Genomic DNA, 20,448 nt, shown 5'->3' with positions numbered 1-20,448 from the left:
AATACAGTAAATGGGCAAAAGTACAAAGATTCACAAAATGTTTAGGGGTCTGCGTCCCCACAGGAAAATAGCACTGGATAACTTTACATGCGCCCTTCTGGGCTTGGAGAAAGAACATTGGAATTCAGAAATGATGTAGAAGCATTTTTCATTTTATTAATTTGCCTGTTGTTTTTGCTGAGTATTATAGGGTGATGTTTTTATTTCCTTTAAATACATGCAATTATTTATGCATTAACAGGAAGCATATCTCTTGTTGATATTTGGAGAGGTGAGATATACATTGAGAACAATAATACAGAAACCTATTACTTAAGGGGCATTTATCTTGAATTATTTATTCGCAATCTCTTCTAAGCCAGAAGTGAAATTCCATTCAAAATAGGTACCCATAAACTGAAAGTTCTGTTCTTTTCCTTTTTGTCTGTTGCCTTCCTATTCGTTACTTCCAGCATCTGATCAGTTTCTAATGTATTTCTTCTTTCTTCCTCTCTCCCACTATGCTTACGCAGCAACAACTGGAATAATGGAGTCTACGGTTTCCATTATCTTTTTCTATATTTAATCATATTTGTCTGCTTTGCTCTATCTTAAAATTTAGGGCATGATTCAACAAGAATCCATTGCATTCTATATCTTCCCACAGAGCCTCTTTCACTGGTACTGCCTACTTCAAATGATAGGAATGTATTTATTTTTATCCCTGAGGTTAGCTGCACACCATGAAAATTGTCCTTCGGTTGGTGGTGATGGTTAACAGGAGTGGAAAAGAGTTTACATCTATATTTTTTAATGTGCCAATTATTGCTTGATGCTTTTCTATAATTAAAAGCAAAGAGAGATCAGTGACAGTGTAGCATTGGCTAGTTGAATTGTCAGCGTTGTATATTGGCATATATGTAAATAGTAAAATAATTTTGTTCATGTGTAGCTAGCCATTGCAAATTCATGAATATGGGCTAGTTTTCATGTTTCCTTATTCATACAAAAGAGGTTGGATGTAGGATGTTAAGCGACTTTCTGCTTTTCTACTCGGCACACATAGACCTCAGTGAGTGGGAAGATGGTAGTCCCATTGGTCTGATGGCAGCCATCACTCCTCTCCTACACCCAGCCTGAAAAAAACACACCTTTCTCTTCCAGCATCAGCAACTCTGACAGGAGGAGAGGAGTGAGGGTCAAGCTAAGAGTGACATATTTCATCAATCTCTAAATCAGAACCCTGTGTGAAAGTTGTGTAGAAACACCAGTTTTAAAAAATTCTACTCAGATTGTTGAAAATTGATGTTGATGCCTTGATGCTCAAAAGCAGCCATTTGTTTTTATCTGTATTTTCTTTTAGGATTTTTGGGGTGATGCTGTTCAATATAAATATTTCCCTAAATATATTGATTAGAGGTAATAAGATATGTTTGGAGACAGTGTAACTTTAGTGTGTTGAAACATGCTGTGGAAAAAAAAATTATTATAGGCATGCATTTTCTTCTTGAACTGTAGGTGCCTGCTAGATTTTGTTAAATTAGATTAAGAAATGTCCCATATGCTTTAGCAACAAATATAAAAATAATTGTGCTCCTTAAAAAAAAAAAATTTTTGCCTGTTTATGTACTTCTGATTTGCTCTCATGTGGCAACTCATGAGAGAGCCTTCTCTTTTCTGAGAAATATTTTCAATAAAAAATAAAAAGCAGTATTAAATGTGAGATTTAATATTGGTGCTCAAATGTTTTGAGTAATTTATTTTCTCAAATGTATTTTGTAATTATCACCGAATCTTTGTGCAAATATAATGCCATGCACACTTTTTTTGGCAAGGATTTTGGGCTTAACATCAGAGAACATTTCTTTAAGTGTATTCGCCTGTGTGTGTGTGTGTGTGTGTCCTGTGGCTTTAGAGCAGCCTTACCCCTCCCCTTCTGCGCTGGGTTGGACTGATGGGAGTTGTAGTCCAAACCATCTGGAGGACACCTGGTCGGGGTGCTTCCTTGCTTGAGAGGGAAGGAGTCCCAAAACAAGCAGCACCCTTGACCATTCTCTGCTGTTAGCATTCTGAGCTTCATTATGGTCTCCCCCCTTTTTCTCCTGCCAGCCCTGCATTGGTAGGTAGCTGTTTCTTGCCCCGTCCCTGAGTTAGTGGATACCTGTTTTTGATCTAGCTAAAATTTCCATAGTGCATAAGCTGCTCAATGCCTCTCTTTAAAGGGCGGGGGAAGAGATCAGTTTAGTCCTGAAGTCCCTTGCAATCCTGAATTGGGTTGACAAATGAATTGAGGTCTAAGGTGGAAAGGATGTCTTCACGCAGGACATAGAAAACACTGGCACTCGCTCCCAGGGGAGGCAGTGATGGCCACCAACATGGGTGGCTTTAAACGAATATTGGACAGATTCATGGAGGAGACGGCTCTTGGTGGTTACTAGCCATGATGCCTCAGCTCTGCCTCCACAATCGAAGGCAGTAATCGTTCTGAATTCCAGTTGCTACAAGCCACAGGAGGGGAGAGTGCTCCTGTGTTCTGGTCCTGCTTTCGGTTTCCTACTGAGGCATCTGATAGCCACAGTGAGAACAGGATGCTGGACTGATAGGCCGTTGGCCTGATCCTGCAGGTCTGATCCTTCTTATGGAAGGAGGGGGTGGAAGTGGTGAGTGGTGGAAGGCAAGAGTTTTATGCAACTCATAGGGCTGCATGTCGCAAGATGAATATTAGATTACAAAAGGAAGAAAAAGAATTGCTTTAAGGAAAATCAGTGGTTTCTTTGAATAATAGCAGATTCTGTTACAGAATCAGGCATTCATTCATAAATGTGTACTTTGCCATTGTATTATCTTAATGTGCGTTCTTATTATCTTGTATCTTTGCCTTCTTTTGTTTTTTAAGAATTGTAAAACGTAGTTACAGTTAATTCAAGGATTGCTGACCTTTTTTTGGTCCCAGGGCTTCTTCCAAGCCTCGTTTCATTCAGAGAAGGGGACCCTGCCAGTGCCAGGGGAGACCTCTGTGGGCACAACTATGCCTCTGCATGCTGCGCTGGCATCTGGAGTTCATAAAAAACAACTCTGTATAGCATGTTTAGTCAGCTGGGACTTCTGGTTTTGATCAAACAAGTGCTGCTATTTCCTATTTTAGATTTGCAATTGAATGTGTGAACTCTCCCCCCTCCCCCCATTTTCCTTGTTGCAACTTTTCAGAGATTTTATAACCTGTATGTTATAATGATATAATCTTTTTTCTATGATTGAAAGAAGTGCTTCTAGACTGGTGGAAATAAAATTATGACATGGAAATAAAATTATGACATGAAAGCTGAAGCCAGTGTGAATTGATGTTGCAAAATACAGAATTACTACATTCTTCCTCTTAAAGTGCCCCCCCTACTTTGGGGTAGCAGGCTGTGCCCTGTGGACTTCTCTTTAAAAACAACAACAACAACAACAACAACAACAACAACAACAACGTTTAATGTATTTTCCTTTTTGTCACTTTGGATATTTTATGCACTCAAGTTTTGCACAGGAAAGAATGCCAGCAATTTGGCAAATGGATTATTACACAGATTGCTAAATTTAAGGGGGGAAATCTTCATTGTTAACGAATATGGGATTCAGTTCTGGACTCTAAAGCACTATGCAAATTGACTATCTCCCCCCAACACTAAATATGCTTTCTTGGGGAGTGGGGGGGGGCATGATCCACGGGGAGAACTCCCTTTTCTAGAATTCAGTCCAAGCCTTGTAATTGTTACCTCGTGTGGGTTTGAAATTCTAACTGAGACTAGAAACGTGTCTTTTGTTTTTTCACCCTCATCCTGCTGCAGAATTCTCATATCAAGAAGCTGGCTGGAGAAAGCTTCCAGTACCACTGTGCTGTTCCAGGGGGCAGAAAGGCGCACATTGTAGTAACCAACAGGTATTATTGTGCTGACTAAACCAGAGGAATTCAGCCAGTGTTCTGGGGGTATTTCCTTTGGTCAAACCAATCCTCACCTAGTCAAAAGGCAAACACTGCCGCTCTGTGGAGAGTTAATATTGAACTAGGATTATATTGAAGGCCTCTGGGGGAATTTCCTCTTTCCTCTTTGCTTGCAAATTAAATTGAATTACCGGTATATGTAGGAGGAAGCACATCTCAGTGGTAGAATGTCCAGGATTCTGGTTTTTCTGTTGAGGCCATGGATGGTGATGGGTTAGGCTGCTTCTTTTCTTAACATGGTCTTGCCTCAGCCACCCCCCCTCCTTTGCCTATGAGCACCTAGAGATCAGATGGTGGTACTCAAGAACTGCATTAGGTTCTGGGGCCTCCGGTTGCTGATTTCTACTTGAGATGCAGATTCTGCTGTACTAAGGCCAGGTCTAATATGACTAATATGAATTTTATTCATCTCATGATGAATAAAATCTCCCTTTCTGTTCATATATGGTCCATGAAGACTAGTACTGTTCTCTTTTTTGTGTCCAGGGTCCTTCCAGGGATCTTTCACGTTACCAGCAACCTGTGCCTTTAAATAGAGATGTTATCCAGGATTGAATCTGGAACCTCCTACATAAAAAGCTGCTTTCCCACAGAGCTCTTTTCCAGCTTGGATATTAATGTGTGTTCCTCCTTGGTCACATGCCTTCATTATCTTTTGTTGAAAGCCCACTCAGGGAACCCATCACTTTGCTTTTCGGCAAAGGTTTTCTCAATGAAATATCTGCTGATATTGATGACACTTCTCTCCACACTATTTTGTAACACTGGTGCAAAAGGGCTTATTTCATCTGCCAATTTAAGTCCAGTCATAATTTGAACAATTTTGTGGCCAAAGGTGTTTAACTTCTAATATGCTGAAGTTAAAATGTATCTTGTGTCACGTGCATGGTCTGCAAAAGTGGATATTTCTGTACTGAGTGGTCTTGGGTTTTGTGAGTGTGCCGAACACTCAAGTGTTTACTAAAGAGAAAATATTGACATGTTTCTGTCTTCATCTAGGAGAGTTATGTTCATAAAGGAGGTGGAGATTTTAGGGCACATAACAACAGATTGGGATTATTCATATGAAGACTTCACACGACCACCAGTTGTGGATGAAAACACACTGCAGATCTTTGTTAAGGTAAGAGGAACAGATTCACACTTGTTCTAGAAACAATAAGTGAATACTTTGGTGTTGGGTGTAATCTCACAAACACAAAATAGAACAGGGAATAACTTTATGTCTAATTTTCTTTTATAATAAAATTGTGACCATGGCTGATCTGATTATGCTCTTTTTAATAGTGGAATGTAATAACATTTTCACAGTTATTTTAAATTGTTCTGGGTTTTCTAATAGGACCAAGGGCTGTTAACATTTCACAAGAGAGAGAACTCAGGACAAGAATCCGTAAAGAAAATCCAGCTCAAGAATTCAGCTTCAGCAAGGGTAATTATGATACTGGAACTAGTACTACACTTCCAGTGTAAACATAGGGCAGACCGCTGGTCTTCACCACTCAGGTGCTCTTGATTTGAACGTCACTGCATTTCCACCAGTGCCCTGGGGCAGGTTTGTCTTGGTGCAGTGCTTTTCACCGCAAGGCACGATAACTGCAGTTGGCACCTAGATTAATAAATCTCCACCTTCTTCAGTGGTCTTCAGGTTAGCGTTCCCTCACCCTTGAAGTTCTTTCCTCAAGAAATTGAAAGAAGGGAAGAGCTCTTTTTCAGTCTGATGCTTGAATACTGGTCTTGGAGAATGGAGTGCTTGCCTCCTTTTGTCAGTATTTTTTTAAAAATCCCATATTCCCCTGTGTGGTTGAGGACACTGGGGAGTATCATGCTCAATAAATAGGGCCATGTGCTCTTCCTTGGTTGTCAGTCCCAGTAGCAGTTGTGCCTGTCTGACCACACCTTGAAACTACTGGACTTGCCTTTTCAGTGGTGGTGGAATTATTAATCTTGCCAAACAGCCACCCCATCCTTCAGTTCCTTCTGGAATATTAATTGAAAAAGAACAAGGTGCAATGTGAGTGTTAAAGGCAAATGGGAGAATAAATTACAAGAAACGGGTAAGAATCAGTTTTCAGGGTAAGGAGGAACAAATGTAGAAGAAGAAGCCTTCTGCACTTTGCACCTCTGGATCAGCAAATTCTGCCTAAAATAGGGAGAGTGAATCACAATACCACCAGTGCAAACATCTGTACTTAAGCTTGAAGAAATCGGAGCTATGGAATGCCTTTCCACAAGGAAAACATTGTGGCAAAGAAAGTAGCAATTTCCAAAAATGGGTTATCTTTGGAAAGTAATGTCAGCAATTGCCAGGTAATTGTGCCCAATTCTGTCTCCATCTGCCACTATTTTGTGACTGGGTTTGCCATTTCACTACTAATTTTGTGACTGTGGGATTTGGTAATTTTCAGCTGTTTCAAGTGGGCTCTGGAGGTTGAGAATCCCTGCACTAGGGCATCTCAATGAGTTGATTTAGGCAGTTTCTCTTACAGACTCTTGTTTCCATGCCTCTCTCAGGCTCTTTTAATTTTTATTTCTGGTTGCTATTAGCTTAGCCAAGTTCAGGTTTTTGCATCTCTCCAAGAAATATTCATTCAGTTTTTCCGTGAAGTCTTTTGTGAGGTTTGGTGGCTAATAATAATCTGTTTGCTTCCCAGAGGATCTGTCGTGCTATTGATGAAGCTCAAGCAACAAGACATCAGCAGAAGTTGGTGAAACAAGCATCTTTAAAATTAAGCAGACCACAGGAGCCATCTTAATAACAGTAACATCTTTCATTCATGTGGCCTTTCAGAGAATGAATTTTATGGAAACTGTGTGGATACATTCATGCCTGGTGATGCTCAGTTTGTGGTGGGAGATGGCGGTTGAGCTGCCTAGACTGGCCACTCAAAAAAATATTATTTTGACATATTTGAATGTAGCCATAATTGCAATATTTAAATGTCGTAATTTCTTTTCCAAAGATAAATAGAATTATATTGAATCATTCCTTTCACTTTAGTTGACCAAAATTATTAAGGTCTGCTTAATATGAATCTTAAATGAACATTTGTTTGAGCAAATTAACTACTCCATCCTCTTCTCAAATTTACTTGGTGTATTGAGATAAATTTTTGATGTTGGGAAATGCTTGTGATAGTAATACAGATTCTTTCTTTTAACAGAAGGCAATGTGTTTTCTATTCAGAGTATATTTTCTATGTTTATTCAAAAATTATTCATGTTGTTTGTAATGAAAACATCCAGAAATGACTCAGGAACATTTTGTTTGGCGTTCAGCTGTTTTGTAGGCAGTATAATACAGGAGTTCTTTTGATTCAGGATTTCAAACCCATTTCTGACTGGCCCTTAAGTGAGTTGCACTGTAGGGCTCATACCTGTATTAGTAATGACACCTTTATTTATGTTAGCTAATGAACAGCCTCTCATTACCTTTAACATTGCATATATTTAGGTTTTAAAATAGATCACTGTTTCGGCTGAGATGATTGGCACAAGTTAATGTATGTTCAGACTATCACACATTCAGCAAAATGATTATGTGTAAATGAACAAATGGGTTTAGGAACATGGTGAGCTTCATACAGCAAACTATATAATTGTTGGAAACATCCTGAGCTGAATTCTGGGCTGCTCTTCAAGAAGGCACATGTGCTAACGCATTAAGAGTTCTCTGTTTACAGGAGCTTGTGTGCACTTTTGCAGCTGGGGTACTGTTCTTGGTAAGCAAGTCTTGTTTGCAGACTACATAAGTAAATCAAGTACTTCTACTGCCATTTTTTATTTTATTTACAAATGAAGGATTTTGCTATCTAAAATTCAGTACTTTTTCAGTCTGTCCATTTGTTTTTCTGTAACATTAAGTCACATATTTTGCCTTTGGGAGCATTTTGTTTTACGTTCCCCTCTTAATGCTCATTTGCTTCACTTTTGGTTAGTTGTTCATGTACTTGGCCATTTTTGGCCACACTAATGCTAACATTTGTAGTATGCGGAATTATGATTTATTGTTCTGGAATTATAGGTCAGCAATTAATGATTAAGGATTTTAAGCAAAACAATTCAGATTTAACGTGTGTCTGCCTTGATCATAAATCAGGTGCTGTATGTGAGTCCATATCATGGGGAAAAGTAGTACACTGCCAAATACTGCATTTTGTGGGAAACACTTTTGTAGGGGGTAATTGTCTTCCTTGGGCAAATTCTTACATAGCATTGCTCAGTTTATGACTGGCTCATTTGCTAGCAGATAAAAGCCTTACCTGGCTCAGTAAGTGTGCCTTGGCTCAAGGGTCATCTAAATGGTACTGTTTGTCTGCTCTTTATTTCTGTCGTTATGTGTATATAATATTGCCAAATAAAAATATTTTATATGCAGCTCATTGTGGCTTTCATGACAAGCGGTTGATGATATTAAATAACCAAATCAATAGGCAGCCAAATAATATTGAAATAAATTGCACTGTGAACTTTAAAAAACACACTTTTTTCATCACTCCTTCCGGTTGAAGGTCGTGGTCCAAGAAGAGAGAGGAAAATACTTGAGGTAAACTACTGGCTGTGCAGGTGGTGTCGTCAGGAACGATTTGGCTTCCTGGAACATGGTCTCCGCTTCCTTGAGGAAGGACTTCTGGCGAGAGATGGGTTGCACCTCACAGCAGTTGGCAAGAATGTGTTTGGCAAGAGTCTTTAAAATCTGATCAGGAGAACTTTACACTAGATCTTGAGGGGGAGGGAGAAAACAATATGAATGACAAAGGAGCGCCTGGAAATGGGGATAATAGCTTCATTGAATATAAAGGATGTGTACACTTGTGAAGAAATCCATGACCTGAAGCATGAAAAGCAGATAGAGAGTATATGGGTAAAAATTGTAGGAGAGAGAAACAACCGTAACCTTACTGTGGGTGTCTGCTATAGACCGCCAAGCCAGACTGAAGACTAAGATGATGCCCCAGTAGAGCAGATTACCAAACATTCAAAAAGGAGAGAAATAGTAATCATGGGGAACTTCAACTTCCATGATATCTGTTGGGACTCAAACTCTGCCAAGAATGTAAGGTCTGACAAATTCCTCTACTGCATCACTGGCAGTTTCATTTCCCAGAAGGTGGAAGAACCAACAAGGGGATCATCTATCTTGGACCTGGTCCTCACCAATTGGGAGGAACTGATTGATGAAGTGGAAGAGCTTGGAAACTTGGGAGGAAGTGATCATGTTCTCCTGGCTTTCAGGATACAGAGGCAAGGGAAAACTGAGTGTAGTCGAACACACACTCTGGACTTTAAGAAGGCCAGTTTCAAGAAGCTTAAGGAGCTACTGGGTGTGATCCTGTGGTGAGAAATATTCAATGAGAAGGGAGTCCAAGAAGGATGGGAGTTCCTAAAAGGAGAAATATTGAAGGCCCAAATGCAGACAAAACCAACAAGAAAGAAAAGTGGGAGACATCTAAGGAAACCGGTGCGGCTGCATAAGGAGCTTACAGTTGAGCTGAGATTAAGAAGGGCATGTATAAGAAATGGAGGAAAGGAGAAATCACAAAGGAGGAGTATATATAAGTAGCCAACAGTTGCAGGGGGAAAGTCAGGCTGGCTAAAGCTCATAGAATCATAAAATCATAGAATCCTAGAATCCTAGAGTTGGAATAGACCACAAGGGCCATCGAGTCCAACCCCCTGCCAAGCAGGAAACACCATCAGAGCACTCCTGACATATGGTTGTCAAGCCTCTGCTTAAAGACCTCCAAAGTACAGTGGTGCCCCGCAAGACGAAATTAATTCGTTCCGCAATTTTTGTCGTCTAGCGAATTTTTCGTCTTGCGAAGCACGAAATCCCATAGGAATGCATTGAAAATCAATTAATGCGTTCCTATGGTCAAAAAAAGTCCAAACAAAGCCAAATTTGGTACAACAACAGCTTATTAACTGCTCTTTAAAGTCACACATACTGTAAAGAGCAGTTCAAAAATTTAAGGGAAAATAAATTAACTTTATAAACAAAACATGTCTTTGTTTTTAGTCAAAGAAAAAAAGTCGCGAGACATTCTCGTCTTGCGAAGCAAGCCCATAGGGGAAATTCGTCTTGCGAGGCAAATCGCGAACGGAAAAAACTTTCGTCTAGCGAGTTTTTTGTATTGCGAGGCATTCGTCTTGCGGGGCACCACTGTAGGAGACTCCACCACACTCCTTGGCAGCAAATTCCACTGTCCAACAGCTCTTACTGTCAGGAAGTTCTTCCTAATGTTTAGGTGGAATCTTCTTTCTTGTAGTTTGGATCCATTGCTCCGTGTCCGCTTCTCTGGAGCAGCAGAAAACAACCTTTCTCCCTCCTCTATGTGACATCCTTTTATATATTTGAACATGGCTATCATATCACCCCTTAACCTCCTCTTCTCCAGGCTAAACATGCCCAGCTCCCTTAGCCGTTCCTCATAAGGCATCGTTTCCAGGCCTTTGACCATTTTGGTTGCCCTCCTCTGGACACATTCCAGTTTGCCAGTGTCCTTCTTGAATTGTGGTGCCCAGAACTGGACACAGTACTCCAGGTGTGGTCTGACCAGAGCACAATACAGTGGCACTATTACTTCCCTTGATCTAGATGCTATACTCCTATTGATGCAGCCCAGAATTGCATTGGCTTTTTTAGCTGCCGCGTCACACTGTTGGCTCATGTCAAGTTTGTGGTCAACCAAGACTCCTAGATCCTTTTCACATGTACTGCTCTCAAGCCAGGTGTCACCCATCTTGTATTTGTGCCTCTCATTTTTTTTGCCCAAGTGCAGTACTTTACATTTCTCCCTGTTAAAGTTCATCTTGTTTGTTTTGGCCCAGTTCTCTAATCTGTCAAGGTCGTTTTGAAGTGTGATCCTGTCCTCTGGGGTGTTAGCCACCCCTCCCAGTTTGGTGTCATCTGCAAATTTGATCAGGATGCCCTTGAGTCCATCATCCAAGTCGTTGATAAAGATGTTGAATAAGACCGGGCCCAAGACAGAACCCTGTGGCACCCCACTAGTCACTCTTCTCCAGGATGAAGAGGAACCATTGATGAGCACCCTTTGGGTTCGGTCAGTCAGCCAGTTACAAATCCACTGAGTGGTAGCATAGTCAAGACCGCATTTTACCAGCTTCTTTACAAGAATATCATGGGGCACCTTGTCAAATGCCTTGCTGAAATCAAGGTAGGCTACATCCACTGCGTTCCCTTCATCTACCAGGCTTGTAATTCTGTCAAAAAACGAAATCAGGTTAGTCTGACATGACTTATTTTTCAGAAATCCATGCTGACTATTGGTGATCACAGCATTCCTTTCTAGGTGCTCACAGACTGTTTGCTTAATGATCTGCTCCAGAATCTTCCCTGCTATTGATGTCAGACTGACTGGGCGGTAATTATTTGGGTCCTCTCTTTTCCCCTTTTTGAAAATAGGGACAACATTTGCCCTCCTCCAGTCTGCCGGGACTTCGCCTGTTCTCCAGGAATTCTCAAAGATGACTGCCAGTGGTTCTGAGATCACATCTGCCAGTTCTTTTAATACTCTTGGATGCAGTTCATCTGGCCCTGGAGACTTGAATACATCTAAACTAGCCAAATATTCTTGTACTATCTCCTTAGTTATTCTGGGCTGTGTTTCCTTTGCTGAATCATTTGCTCCAAATTCTTCAGGTCGGGCATTGTTTTCTTTATCGGAGAAGACTGAGGCAAAGAAGGCATTGAGGAGTTCAGCCCTTTCTGTGTCCCCTGTTTGCATTTCACCATCTTCTCCTCTGAGTGACCCCACTGTTTCTTTGTTCTTCCTTTTGCTACGAACATACCCATAGAAGCCTTTTTTGTTGCTTTTAACCTCTCTAGCAAGCCTGAGTTCATTCTGTGCTTTAGCTTTTCTGACTTTGTGTCTACACGTGCTGGCTATTTGTTTGAATTCCTCTTTGGTGGTTTCCCCCCTTTTCCATTTTTTGTACACATCCTTTTTTAATCTTAATTCACTTAAAAGTTCTTTAGATAGCCACCCTGGCTTCTTTAGGCACCTTCCATGTTTCCGTCTCATTGGTATTGCCTGACATTGTGCTTTTACTATCTCCCTCTTAACAAACTCCCAGCCATCATGAACTCCCTTTCCTTTTAGTATTGCTATCCATGGGATCTCACCCAGCACTTCCCTAAGTTTTATGAAGTCGGCTTTCTTAAAGTCAAGAAATTGAGTCCTAGTATGCTTGGCTGCTCCTTTCCGCTGTATAGTAAACTTCAGAAGAGCATGATCACTCGCGCCTAATGATCCTTCCACATCTACCCCACTAACCAGGTCATCAACATTGGTTAGGACCAGATCTAAAATGGCTGTTCCTCTTGTTGCTTCTCCCACTTTCTGGACAATGAAGTTGTCTGCAAGGCCAGTGAGGAATCTGTTTGACCTTATGCTCTTGGCTGAGTTTGACGTCCAACAAATATCCGGGTAATTGAAGTCCCCCATTACTACTATCTCCCTTCCTTTTGCATGCTTGGCCATCTGTTCCAGGAAGGCATCATCTATGTCCTCCGTTTGGCTTGGGGATCTATAGTAAACTCCCACAATGAGGTCTCTGTTATTCTTCTCTCCCTTAATTTTGACCCAAATGCTCTCACTTTGGCTTTGAGGTTCTAAATCTTGGATCTCTTCACAGGTATACACATCCCTGACATATAATGCCACTCCTCCTCCTTTCTTGTCTGGTCTGTTTCTCTGAAATAGATTGTATCCCCCCATTATTACATTCCAATCGTGGGACTTATCCCACCAGGTTTCAGTGATGCCTATTATGTCATATTTAGTTTGCTGTACCAAGAGCTCAAGCTCATCTTGTTTATTTCCCATGCTTTGCGCATTAGTATACAGACATTGAAGTCCATTAATCATTCCCCCGTGTCTCTTATTTAAGGATTTTTTCCTCCCACCACTAGGTCCGCGTGCTGTTTGCTCCATTTGGTCTATGACATTTGGATGATCATCTTCATTAATTGATAGACTCCTACCTTCAGGAGCACTGTCTCCCTCCCCCACATTAGTCAGTTTAAAGCCCTCCTGATGAGGTTTCTGAGATTTTTGGCAAAAACATTTCTCCCAACCGTTGTGAGGTGCAGCCCATCACTTGCCAGAAGTCCATCTTCAAGAAACTGCAGTCCGTGATCTAAGAATCCAAACCGTTCCTGTTTACACCATTTGCGAAGCCAGCTGTTCACTTCCACTATTTTCCCCTCTCTCCCTGGGCCACGTCGTTCAACTGGGAGGTCAGAATGAGCTCAGGCTTGCAAGAGAGGGTAATAATAATAATAATAATAATAATAATAATAATAATAATAAAGGTTTCTTTGGCTGTGTCCAAAGTGAGAGGAAGAACAAGCAAGTGGTAGGTCCTCTGCATGGGGAACACGGAGAAATGCTATTAGGTGACAGAGAGAAGGCAGAACTATTCAACACCTACTTTCCCTCTGTCTTCACCCAAAAGGAAAGTGATGCCCAACCTGGTGATAACAGAATAAATGATGTAAGGGCGGAGCTGCAGTCCAAGATAGGAAAAGAGGTAGGAAGGAAACACCTAGCTACTTTCAATGTATTCAAATCTTGAATTCAAAGCCTGATGAGCTGCATCCAAGGGTACTAAAGGAGCTTGCGGATGTAATTTCAGACCCTTTGTCTATTATCTTTGAGAATTCTTGGAGAACAGGTGAGGTCCCTACAGACTGGAGGTGGGCAAATATTGTCCCCCCCATCTTCAAAAAGGGGGAAAGGAAGACCCAGTTAATTACCAACCAGTGAGCTTGGCATCGATACCATTACTAAGACCCAGGATAAGAGTAAAGGGGCCCCTGACGGTTAGGTCCAGTCCAGTAGAGACCCAGGATAGGTTTCTCAAAAATTAAGTCATGCCAGATGAACCTCATTTTATGGAATTACAAACTTGGTGGATTGGGGAAATGCTGTGGATATCTTGATTTCAGTAAGGCTTTTGACAAAGTTCCACATGATATTATCGTGAGGAAGCTGATAAAACGTGAGCTGAATGAGGTGACTGTTAGGTGGGTTTGTAGCTGGTTGACTGACCAAACCCAAAGAGTACTCACTAATGGTTCCTCATCATCCTGGGAAATCAAGTGACAAGTGGGGTGCTGCAAGGTTCTTTCCTAGGCTCGTTGTTGTTTAACATCTTTATAAGTTACTTGGATGAAGGAACTGAGGGGATGCTCATACAATTTGCAGATGACATCAAACTGAGAGGGATAGCTAATGCCACAGAAGACAGAATCAGAATTTAAAATGACTTTAACAGATTGGAGAACTGGGCACAAGTTAACAAAATGAATTTCAATAGGGACAAATGTAAGGTTCTGCACTTTGGCAGGAAGAACCAGATGCACAAATATAGGATGGGGGACACCTGGCTTACTAGTAGTACATGTGAAATGTATCTAGGGGTCTAGGAGTCAACAGTGTGATGCAGAGCAAAAAAAGCTAATGATATTCTAGGCTGCATCAACAGAAGTAGAGTGTCCAGATCAAGGGAAGTAATAGTACCACTCTCTTATGCCTTGGTCAGACCACACCTGGAATACTGTGTCCAATTCTGGGCACCACAATTTAAGCAGGATGTTGACAAGCTGGAAAGTGTGCAGGGGAGGGCAGCCAAGATGATCAAGGGCCTGGAAACTAAGCCGTATGAGGAGCACTTGAAGGAGCTGGGCATGTTTAGCCTGGAAAAGAGGAGACTGAAAAGAGATAGGATAGCCACCTTCAAATATTTTAAGGGCTGTCACATGGAGGAGGAAGCATGCTTCTTTTCTCCTGCTCTGGAGGGCAGGACTCGAACCAATGGCTTCAAGTTGCAAAAAAGGAGATTCCGAGTAAACATTTAGAAAAACTTTCTGACAGTAAGAGCTGTTCAACAGTGGAACAGACTCCCACAAGAGGTGGTGGACTCTCCTTCCTTGGAGGTTTTTAAATAGAGGTTGGATGGCCATCTGTCATGGATGCTTTAGCTGAGATTCCTGCGTTGCAGGGGGTTGGATTGGAATACCCGCGGGGTCCCTTCTAACTATAAGATTCTATGATCTGTCCCACAAAGAGCCATGGTTAGGGCTTACTTCAGACTTTCCCCATTTTCTCACAAACTTTCCTGTTGCTTTCCACAAGGTGGTAGTCTTTCCACACTATTGCAGCAGGGTTTTTCTGTAGGATTGTTAGAACAAGGTCTGAGAGTTTGAACAGTTTGAACAGTTTGAACAGAATGTGCATTATCTCTGCATCTTCAGGAAGTCAAACATTGTAATTATTAGTAAAAGTTAATCTGTGCAGGGAAACAGTGAAGAAAAGGGTAACATGGCCACTCAAACCTCACTTTAACTTCAAATCTGGTTAGGAAGATGCCTTTGCCATCTGCATAAATATTTTCTAAACAGAACAAAATGCTCCGCCATGTGTGTTAGTTATGTACTGTGCATGTGTGTTTGTGCATGTATGCATACTGTTACATGTCACCCCAAACTCTGGGTGGTGAGAAACTGCAGAGCTGCCTCTGCTTCCCCAGGGCTCAGTTTCCTTGGAATGAAGGTCAGCAGAGACTGTATGTGGCTTCATTTACACATATATACAACCAGAACATAGGACAGAGGACATCACAGCATAAACACCCCCATAGATTTTGCTTTCCCAATCAGTTTCCAGGGGAGCCCCACCATCTAGCACAGAGCAAGACATGCCTCTGTGCCTGCCAGCTTCCACACACAACAACTCTGGCTCTTGTCTTCTTGCTAGGACCACATGGCCTCCATCCAGGTGAATGCCCACCTCTCTCTCCCTGGACAGCAGCATCACTTTGCTGTAGCTGTTGCAACCAAGCACATTCTTGGAGATGCTGCTTAGGCACTTTGCTGGCCAGCCAAAGCCATTACCTCAACAAAGGAATGCCCACAAACGTGATCATAGGTTGGGAAAGGAGCCCGTGTGTATTATCAAAACTGATGCCCCGCCCCCAAAATAACTCATAACAGTACATAACTCAGAGTGCAGTGAGAAGAATTTGCAAACTTTTCTTTTTAAACAACTGGTTGTCTAAAGAGCGTGGTTTGTGGATTATGTTACTAGACCCAAGGAAGAAAAAGTGAAAGCAATAGGGCATACTTAGCAATAATATTGTATCATTATCCACTTTCACCCCAGGTAGCCTGTTATTTCAAAAGCTCAAAGGCAGTTTTTCATAGGCTGCAGAATAGTGTACATAACATGACTGGACCAACCTGACTTTTTGCAACAAAAAGGCATGCTTTTTGAGAAATAATTCCTTGTAAAGTAGAACAAAGATCTCTGTGTAACAAACTAGAGAAAGACTTCTATTTCACAAGCTGGGAGCAGCCTGATGAAAATGACAGGCTGGATTAACAAGTGTTTTTATAAAAGTGATAGCTTTAAAAAGATAGGAGGAAAAAATCATAAAACTAATTTGGATATCATATTTATACAAAATAGGCCTATCCTCCATGAATGCATCCATCAATAAGTTAAAGCAAATACACCTGTCAAAGCTGGATGCTGACAACAAAAGAATATGGGATAGCCATCTCCATCCCATGCTTGTGAGTTCCCAAAGGTATTCAGCTGACTCATCAACCTGGGAAGTTAGTCCGTCTAGGAGAGTGAAAACTCTTAGCCTAAACCTTACCTGTTTTGCAGGAAATCTGCAGGAGAAGAAAAGACTAAAGAGTAAACTGCACAAATCCGAAGTGGAGTCCCTAAGATGGTTGGATGGCACCTTGTACGCCTCCTTCCGGCAACTCCCGCAGCCAAGCTGGCGCCAAACATATTGCTCTACTTTCTTTTGGACCCCATCAGCCAGGGTTTTGTGCCCCAGGTGAAGCTTCCAGACGGGCGCCATTGAACTTCCCAGCCTGTGTGTGTGTGTGTGTGTGTGTGTGTGTTCGCGCACACACGCCAAACTGAGTCTTTGACCCAGGTGAAATAAAGCCTAGTTTTGCCCTGCCTTAAGTTCATCGATATGTAAAGGAGGTGGCATGAGAGACCGGGTCTCTCAAAAAGGAGGTGTCTGAACTGTGCAGCAGCCGTGAGACTTTTACTTGCGTTTCCATAGGACCCAGAAACAGATTTCTACTTAACACAAGGAGGACGGCAGCACAGCATGCAGGTGGAGTTGGGAGGGTGGTGGTGATGATTGTCTGAAGTTCTGAAATATTTCTATAGGCATATAACAGCGAAGAAACAAAACACACAACTTTCTAGGGTGCAAAAGGGCAGAAATTAGCATACACTTGCACCTGCTAATTAGATGTACACATGCAAATTTAGATCTAACCAATTTAAATAGAACTAGAATACATCTGTCCACAGTGGGGACGATCAGTGACTGTCCAGCTGCTGTCCAGGAACTGTGGATGGGCAGCTTCACAACCTCTGGCTTTGCCTCCCCCTTTACCTGAAACGGGACTTGATCCAGGTCGCCCTTGAAACTGAGTGCTGTCCGCTTGACAACCCTGGAAGTGCAAGGTCTGTTTTCTGTCTTGCACACAGACACCCTACATTTTCCAGCGGGGAAGCTGCCTTAGAACAAAGAGTCTTGTAGCACATGGAAGACTAACAAATTTATTAAAACAAAAAAAATTCCAAAAGACTGTGGAAGCTTATGCTATAATAAATTTGTTGAGCCTTTCAGGTGCCACAACACTTTTTGTTACATTAAAACACACACAAGCAGCCCAAGCAGCTGTTCTTCATGCCTCTTCCACTTACAGAGTGTGTGTGCCATCCATAAATATCCAGGTGGAGATCAAAGGATAAGTGGTGGCGTAATTCATTATGTATGCTTTTTATTGCATATAAAATTGAGGTGTTGTCTTCCAGGTCAGTGCTCCCCCTCCCCGTCCAAATGGAGGGGGTATATTTGCAAGTAGGGGGGACTTTTATAATTCAAGCTGTGTCAGATTTTCATTGCAAGTCCATGTTTTCATGTGAACTCTGCAACGGAATATATTTTATTTAAAAAAAATTGTGCCTTGCCTTTCTATTCAAAAACACTCAAGGCACCAGGCAAACCATAACAGTGGGATCAGTACCAGATTATAAAAGTGTGGTTTTTTTAAAATAAAAAAATCCACCTAGTAAGAAACAAGCACATACAAAGCAGATGAAAGGAAATAGGGTGATATCAAAAGCTCTGGGCAACAGGATGGACTTTACCTAGTGTCTAGAGGTGAGAGATGGTGACAGGCACATGCGCACAAATGGCTGCCATTGGGACACCACCACTAAAAAGGCCTCTCTTCCTTGGCAGCCATATACCTGACCACAAAGGAAGGGGACATGTGGCAAAAGGTCCATGTCCTGATTTCACTGTTGAGCTACCAATTTTCAACTTCCCATCAGTTCAGAAGTACCTGGAAAATGCTGATACCTCTGTCAGGGTCTCTGTGTGTGGCCTGAGGCTCCCTACATTAAATATATCAGTACATCACAACTTAGGCAGGGGGCAGATGCCCCCCCCCAAATCAAGCAACTCAATGAAAATGTTTAACTAAATTATGTTCTCCCCCCCCCCAAACATACCCCCCCAACATAAAGCCTGTCTACGTCCATGTATCACAATTGTGATTTGAAATCAGTTTCTGGGCCTTCCCGACAGCTGGAAGAAAGTGCATTAAATAGTTTTTCTTTTTAAAAGTGGGCCAGCCTTTGGTCTGCTGGAGTCCCAAAATTTTTAATGAAAGTGTTGCAATTGTCTTTCCAACTGTGACACCTTCGTATCCATCTCGATTTTTGTATTCTTCCCAGGGAGACAGTGATTAAAGATCTATTCTCACCCAGCAGCAGATGATCAATGGCAGATGGCATTTGCTATTGTTTGTTCGACCAATCAGTGTGTGTGGAGATCAGCAAAGCCAGAACCAGCGAAGGGGAGGCAGGAAGGCAGAGCGTCCTGCCAGGGGCTCATCTCAGCTTTAATCCATGACTTAGAGGACAATGTGTTTTTATTAGTCATATTGAAGACTTCATGGGGATAAATTGCATCCCCAGATTTTTAAGAGTCTGCAGAACATTATCTGTATTCTGGAGGAGCATATCATGTGTGTGGGGGGGAGTGCTTTAAATTGCTACAGGTTTATTCCTTTCTTCCTTTGCTCATTCTTTCCAGCCTTTTGGCCCCTTCCTCAGGAAAAGATTTTATGCTCCTTGTCAGGTGAGGAACTAGTGTGTATTCCTGGTGGAAATAGTGACCTCCCTAATGATAAGAGATTATATGGTGTTTTCTATGGACCAGATCTTCACTTTGCCATAAAATGCAAACTCAGTGGGTGGCCTTGGGCCAGTTACTGTCTCTCAGTCATGAACATAAAATGGGTAGAGGCAGAATCGTGTGTTCCACCTTGAGCTCCTCATACCTTGGGTTACAGACACTTCAGGCTGCATTTTTCGGGTTGCGGACCGCCAAAACCCGGAAGTACTGGAATGGGTTACTCCTGGGTTTCGGCAGTCGCACATGTGCAGAAGCGCTAAATCGTGCTTTGCACATGCGCAGAAGCGCTGAATTGCAACCCGCATGTGCACTGTATATGTGTAATAACAGTAATAATAATAGCAGCATGACTTGGTGAGTCAGCTTCCGAAGCTCCACCCATAAGAGCTGTGAATGGTGAGGGACATATATTTGGGGAGTGGTAAAAAGTGCCCTCCTGCTTCCAGCATGGGACTTTTGCAGCTTTGCAGGCCAGTGGCCAAGTCACCACCAGAGCAACTCATGCGCACATGTGTTTCCTTTTGCAAACTTGGGAGATGGGCAAAGAGCAGGGGTCCTGGGTCTCCCTTTTAAAAATTATGTGTTTATGGGATTTAGTTTTCACTTTGATCCCATGGAAGCTGGGAACGTTGCACAGTTCACTCCTCACATGCCCAGCATCTTAATTTGTTTGGGGTGGGGGAAGAGCAAGTAGGGGCCTGGTCCATGCGCATTGTCCTGGGCTCAGAGGAGCCTCTTGGCTCCCTGTAGCTCAGAGGAAGCCCCAACAACAGCAAGCAGAATGAGTTCGTTTTTCCTCTCTGAAAAGCACCCTACATTTGTGCAGATGCAAATAAATTAACAGCTGCAAAATTTATGCAGGTGTGTGTCAACTGTCCATGGCTTGATCCTTGTAAGCACCCAGAAATGCCCCCTTGTGAGCAAACAGGAGCCGTGAAAGTAGCACCGCATCAGGCCTGCCTGGAAGACCCATGGAGCAAATGCTGAAGCAGGGAATGGGAAGCCAATAAAGTTTTAAATAAGATTCAGATGTTCCCTGACTTGTAGAGACAGCCTAATGAGCTGATGCTTCTATTAATAAAGGGATGGAGGGTTTTAAAGGCGGGAAGTAGCCACGTTCCTGGCTGCTGCCAAAGGCTGATACTAAAGATCACCAGTTTTCCTAACCATGATAGATGCCTGTGCTGTAGGTGTGTGTCTCAAGGAGGGAT

The 20,448-nt window shown here is 42.1% G+C and overlaps 1 protein-coding gene across 5 annotated transcripts in view; it reads left to right on the top strand.

Annotated features, from left to right (window-relative positions):
• VPS13C (vacuolar protein sorting 13 homolog C) overlaps positions 1 to 8,344 on the top strand; it is a 127,410-nt gene extending 119,066 nt beyond the window's left edge. For 4 of the 5 annotated variants that reach the window (XM_082197992.1, XM_082197991.1, XM_082197990.1 and 1 more), the window contains 4 exons: positions 3,813 to 3,904; positions 4,967 to 5,090; positions 5,310 to 5,399; positions 6,622 to 8,344. In XM_082197992.1, the coding sequence (XP_082054118.1) occupies positions 3,813 to 3,904; positions 4,967 to 5,090; positions 5,310 to 5,399; positions 6,622 to 6,723 (408 nt within the window). In that variant the 3' untranslated portion in view covers positions 6,724 to 8,344. Of the gene's footprint in view, positions 1 to 512; positions 1,718 to 3,812; positions 3,905 to 4,966; positions 5,091 to 5,309; positions 5,400 to 6,621 lie in introns of those variants that run through there. The other variant, XM_082197993.1, reaches the window with a different exon arrangement.
• The last annotated feature ends 12,104 nt before the right edge of the window (positions 8,345 to 20,448 follow it).

This window comes from Podarcis vaucheri (assembly GCF_965113315.1).
Source record: "Podarcis vaucheri genome assembly, chromosome: 14".
In the NCBI taxonomy this organism is placed as follows: Eukaryota; Metazoa; Chordata; class Lepidosauria; order Squamata; family Lacertidae; genus Podarcis; species Podarcis vaucheri.
Note: the sequence above shows the minus strand (reverse complement) of the source record. Positions and strands in the feature narration are given on the sequence as shown.